This window comes from Toxotes jaculatrix, chromosome 1 (assembly GCF_017976425.1).
Source record: "Toxotes jaculatrix isolate fToxJac2 chromosome 1, fToxJac2.pri, whole genome shotgun sequence".
Classification (NCBI taxonomy): domain Eukaryota; kingdom Metazoa; phylum Chordata; class Actinopteri; family Toxotidae; genus Toxotes; species Toxotes jaculatrix.
In genome coordinates, this window is record NC_054394.1 from 744,183 (window position 1) to 749,898 (window position 5,716).

Here is a 5,716-nt window from a genome sequence, read left to right on the forward strand (position 1 = left end):
ATGAGCGCAGCTTCAACTCGCTCCTCTCTGCCGCGCTGCCGTTGCTTCTTCTTCTTTTTATTCTCGCTTCACTGGAAAGGCAAACGCCGGGAGGCTGCTTTCAGAGCCGGACCCGGGATGGGCTCTCTCGCGGCCCTTTGGACTGTTGTCCTGGTCCTGGGCCTGGTGACCGGACTGGCGGGATGCGCCCCGGGACTGAACCGGACAGCGGACCGCTGGGAGGCCCTCTACTCCCGGTCCCTGGCGCGGATCCCCGGGGAGAAGCGGGAGGAGATCAGCCGGGACGGTGACTATCTCCTGGGCATTAAAAGGTTGCGGCGCCTCTATTGCAACGTGGGGATCGGCTTTCATATCCAGGTGTTACCGGACGGTAGAATAACGGGAGTACACAACGAAAATCGTTACAGTAAGTTGAGTCAATTATTTATTAATTAGACATAAAACAGCTTCTCCACATTTGATGTCTTTTATTGCTGGAGGAAATCACAGTTTCTGACAGTTTATAGTCAGTTTCAGACACATAATAAAATCAAATGATAGTTAATGTTAAAGTTTAGAAGTTATTTTTTAGTTTTAGTTTTTAAGTTCTAACAAGAAATAAATTGTCTTTAAGAGCTGAAACAGTCTGAGATGATTCTGATCCTGTTTCCAGTCAGTTTTTCAGTCATCCTAACAGGATGCACTTTCTGACCAAAACACCTGCTGACACCTGATCCAAACCCTATTTCCCTCTGATTGACACGACACTTAAAGGAGATGCTGCTCGTCCTATCAGTCAGTGAGCAGCTTCCAGATATTGATCCACGCCTTAGTGCCAACATCAGGAGTCCGTCCTTCCTTCCGTAGTGTGCCAGCCGCCGAGCACTCAGCTCCGGGTGCACCGGGTGCCGGTGCTTTCCGCCTTGTGTGTAACCAGAGCTCGCTGTGATCCAGGCCAGCGGCCAGCCCAGCACCTAAAGTTAGGACACAGCCACAGCGCGCAGACCCATCTGTTGGGGCTAGATTAACCCCTAACGCGGGCCCGCCGCTCAGACGAAGTCATACCACCGCCTCACATTTTCAGACACGAAGAATAACAAACATTTATTTACCCAGCATGTCAGATTTAATCCCGAGTCTAATCCCCCTGTTTGTGGCACACACACACAAAGGTGAGTTGTGGAATTGACAGGGGAACCTAAAGCTTGTTGTCTTTTTTTTTCTGTTACTATTTTGAGACAAGGCATAAAAATTCAGAGAGATACATTACAGAAAATCTCCGAGAGGAATTCAAGCCACTGTGAAGCATTTTCAAATGAGAGCAGGAACAAAGGATACACGCAGTCTGTCTCTGATCCAGGAACTTGTCAAGGCCCAGTGAGAAGGACCATCAGCAGGGGACCAGTGATTCTTCAGATGTCTCTGAATTTCACCTTCGCACCCTTCCAAAATAATACAATTACTGATCACTGACAAGATATTGATATTTGATGCTGTTACATCCAAACCTCAGGGGATGTAACTGCTCTTTTTGTTACTTCTGAAACCCACAAGTGTTTGTATCATATAGCACAAAATATTTTGGATCCATGAACAAAATTTAATTTCATTAAACAACTTTTTTAGTGACAGGTTAAAATGGCTTGGTAAAGACAGATAGATAAATAGATAGATAGATATACTTCCCCTAAGGGATTTTTTTTAGATAGATCAGGATTTCCCTTAATGTAAAAATTTGTCCAGAGTTTGTATTGATAAAAAGACATTATTAATTTCTGTGATTCTGCAGTGAGATCAGCCTTGATTAGATCCACGCCCAGTAAATGTCTGAATAACTAAAAATGAAACCTTATGTGTTATTTAGCATCAAATATTAGACGCTGCACTACAGTCTTATCACATTATCTGTAAAATGTTTAAACATGTAATTTGTCATCAGGGTTTACAGCTGGAATCTGAATTCTTTACTGTCCAGGTCATCTTCTGGGACACACAGAATAATGAGAGTAATGCCATTGCCACTGTATGGAGCAGCAGGTCTGGTTCTCTCCATCACACCAGTATGTTTCACTCTGTGTGTGTGTGTGTGTGTGTGGTCTGTTTTTTCCTGAAGGTCTTCTGCAGATCTCTCCAGTGGAGAGAGGAGTGGTGACTTTGCTGGGTGTTCGCAGTGGACTTTTTGTGGCCATGAACCGGCGAGGAAAGCTGTATGGATCTGTGAGTGTACCAACACCTTCTCCCTCACAGACACACATACAAATACACACACACACACACACACACACACAGATTTGATGAAGACAAACCTTCATTTTCAGTTGTTGCTTTTGTGCTTTTTGTTAAACAGCTGCATCAAAAAGTGACTGTTTATCAAGATGGTCAGAATTTTAGTTCCTGACTGAGTCTTGACTGAGTTCATGGGTCTATGCCCCCCTTACCCCACATCCTGAGAATTTTTGCTGAAACAATTTTTTCTCACAGGAAAATTCCTAAAATCTATAGGTAGAGTTCAGGAGCAGGTCACACCATCTCTTCTTTAAGTTGCTGTAACCTATGTGTTTATGAAAGGGGGATTTACACATCACTAAACGAATAAGTAATTAAATAAAACTTAAATAAGTTTCAGCACATAATAGTGAGTGTAGTTGTTGATAAACATTAACCCCCATTAAACATAAACTTTGGAATATGTATATATATATATACATGTTTGAGCTGACACTTGGTCGAAACGTGTCATTTAATGGAGATGTAAACTGGGACGATTTGAAATCACACTGCACTAAATAACAACATATTTTTAAAAGTCAAACTATAATAGAAATGTCAGACCACAATTAGGTTTAGTGCTATCAGATATTTCCCACTGACTGTAACTCTGAGCTGCTGAATGCTCTCTCTCACTGTGAAAAAAGTCATTCCTCCACTAATAAAAGGACTAGAGCTTAAGTTTATTGTATGAATACTGATGGTTATAACTTATTTTTTGCAGTTATGTTAGAGCTCATGATGCTGCTGCTTTGGTGTTTTCTAGCCATTGATTTACACAGTTGAAGTCTTTGCTGTCTAAGACATTTTCAAACCCTAGTTTGAAATTAACCAGTTAAGGCACACAAACTTAGTGATGGACTTCAGATTAGTTAATAACTCAATTCAGTTGGAAAAGAGTCTTCTGATTCCCAAAAGCTATTGCTGCTGAGAGCAAACTGCCCAATCAGAGAGCCTGGTGTCCCGAGTCCTGCTTCACTCACATCATTCATCAGGTCACAGTCAATAGCCCTGCATTCAGAAATAAAGCAATTGTTTGATAGTAATCACGATGAACAATACAGACTTGAAATTGCCCCCCTCCTCCAAAAAAAAAAAAAAATCTCCCCCACATCTTTTGTTTTGTCTCTGTCTTCAGACAATCAGCATTTTCAAATAATCCTTCGTCTGCTTCTGCTCTCCTGCAGTTACACTACAACAACGAGTGCAAGTTCAGAGAGAAGCTGCTCGCCAACAACTACAACGCCTACGAGTCGGCGGCCTACCCGAGGATGTACATCGGACTGAGTAAGAACGGCAAAACAAAAAGAGGAAACAGAGTGTCCCCCGCCATGACGGTGACACATTTCTTGCCAAGAATCTAGTGGCCTCATAAATAGACTTCACCTCAATATGGTGGGTTGGGGGGGGGGCACACTCCAAACCATGATGCACTTTCACTCCAAGCTGTTATGCAAGTGTATCATATTTGATCTTTTGCTATGTATATATTCATTTTTTTGTAATTTATGTTTAACAACAGTTTTATATTTTTTAGGAGGGGTTGTCTTTTCACTGTGGTGGGGGTGGGGGATCAGAGATGCCAAACAGGTTATTTGTTTTCATTTTCTAATTTATCAGATATTTTACTGCTGCTGAATGAAATCGTGTCTTTGAATGTTGGTTTTCTTTGCGCTGATGGGTTAATACACTGACAGTGCACAGGAGACGTTTATGACTTTACCATGTTTTCTTTTTTTAATTTTAATTATTATTACTATTATTTTTAACAAAACAGGACCTTTTTGAGTCTTAGCCGTAAAAAAAACAACAACAACAAAAAATAACAACAGCAACAAAAAATGACAACAAATGAGACACAAGTGTCTTTGGTGTCAGAAGTGGCAGTGATTACCCAATGTGCTGGCTCTTTTGTGTGGCACTGGAGCCTAATTGAAACACTATCATCTTACTGCGGGAGAGAGAGAGAGAGAGAGAGAGAGAGAGAGAGAGAGAGAGGGGGGTGGCCGGGGAGGAAGCAGGGGGAGTTGAAGAACCCCCACAACCTCCACTGGTCTGTTTATAGCTCTGCCAGGAGGGGTGAACTCTGAACTTTTCTGCCGTCAATCTCAGTCAGATCTATAAGACTGCCGATAGAGAGAGGCATCCTCCTTGACATTATATAAGTGGGGAATCTGGGAGTTTAAAGGCAAGGTCAAAGTGCTGAAATGCAACAGAGAAACTGTAGCCTTGACTATGGAATAGGACTATTCTTTACGTCAGGTTATTTCTGATTGTCCGGCAGCTTTTGGAATGCAAGGAATAAGTCAGCCTGCCGGGCCCTGACAAGCATGACAGCAGAGACATCGTTTGGCAGCATCACTCAGGGCACTGCCTGCCACAGTTTGTTTCCCCAAGAAAGTTTCAACTAGCCATCTTTGCCTTCACCTAAGCAATTCTGTCACATTTGAAAGAAAAAAAATAACAGTCTTACTCTTACTAATGGAAAATGTAATTCTTAAGCAACAAAAATACACCCTTACCCAATACACTGTAATCATTAAAATATATATTAACTCATATCTCAGCTCCTGTTTGTTTAATCAGTGTAAAAATTAGTCTTGTCCCGTAGCCTGGTTGTCTACATGACAACCAGGAATTAATCCTGCAATCACAAAGGAAGTAACCGCAAAGAAATCGATGGCAGAGTCGTCCTGTAAAAAACGCCATTTTTAACACTTTAGTTTTTGCATGGATTAAACAAACGAGATGTAATGTGTTAATTAGTGAGCTTAAGGAAAAAAAAAAAAAAAAGCAAAAAAAAAGCAAAACAAAAAAAAAAAACTTAAGCAAGATGTTGGTAGGCTTATTCTCTAAGCTGTGGACAGAGTCAGGCCGTCTTTACCCCTTTTTCCAGTCTTTCTGCTAAGCTAAGCTAACTGGCTGCTAGCAGTAGTTTCATATGTTGTGCACAAACATGACAGTCATATCAGTCTCCATCGATTGACGCTTTCAAGCGTATTACCTAGTACGTCGAGCTGCTACTTTACTGATATTTGTATCTTGAAGCACAGCCTGCCTTTAGTTTCTAGAGGAATGTCTGAGGCTATACATCAGAGTCATCTACTAAATGTAGTGGTGTGCCACCCCCCACCCCCGTGTATAATAATGCATGTATCATAACTGATCTCAGAAGTCTGGAAGTAGGATCAAGGGCAGCTTGTCAAGCACACTTGTCTGTAGCTAGCTATAGGTAGCCACCCCAAAGATCCCACGATTATCCAGCAGACGCATGCACAAATGCCCAAAACAATGTTGCTGCTCCCCCTCCATGCATTACAAGCCCCAGACTTTGTTAATGGGACATGGCCACACCCACAAAACTGACAGAAATTGATAAATGCAACAGCTGGTAGTCAATCTAGCTTCCAGAGACAATAGCCTGCTGCGACCACAAGGGGGCAGTAAATTACAAGATGAATGCTAACAG

The 5,716-nt window shown here is 41.9% G+C and overlaps 1 protein-coding gene across 1 annotated transcript; it reads left to right on the forward strand.

The window, feature by feature from the left end:
• fgf4 (fibroblast growth factor 4) lies at window positions 1-3,729 on the forward strand. Its single transcript, XM_041038885.1, has 3 exons — window positions 1-406; window positions 2,093-2,196; window positions 3,435-3,729. The coding sequence occupies exons 1-3, from the start codon at window positions 1-3 to the stop codon at window positions 3,609-3,611; spliced, it is 687 nt and encodes a 228-aa protein (XP_040894819.1). The 3' UTR covers window positions 3,612-3,729.
• The last annotated feature ends 1,987 nt before the right edge of the window (window positions 3,730-5,716 follow it).

Bases quoted from the DNA above. Each gene is read 5' to 3' on its own strand.
- fgf4 (XM_041038885.1), top strand. From the start codon at position 1: ATGAGCGCAGCTTCAACTCGCTCCTCTCTGCCGCGCTGCCGTTGCTTC. The intron at 407-2,092 runs GTAAGTTGAGTC...TTTTTCCTGAAG, and splicing joins ACACAACGAAAATCGTTACA to GTCTTCTGCAGATCTCTCCA. The intron at 2,197-3,434 runs GTGAGTGTACCA...GCTCTCCTGCAG, and splicing joins GAGGAAAGCTGTATGGATCT to TTACACTACAACAACGAGTG.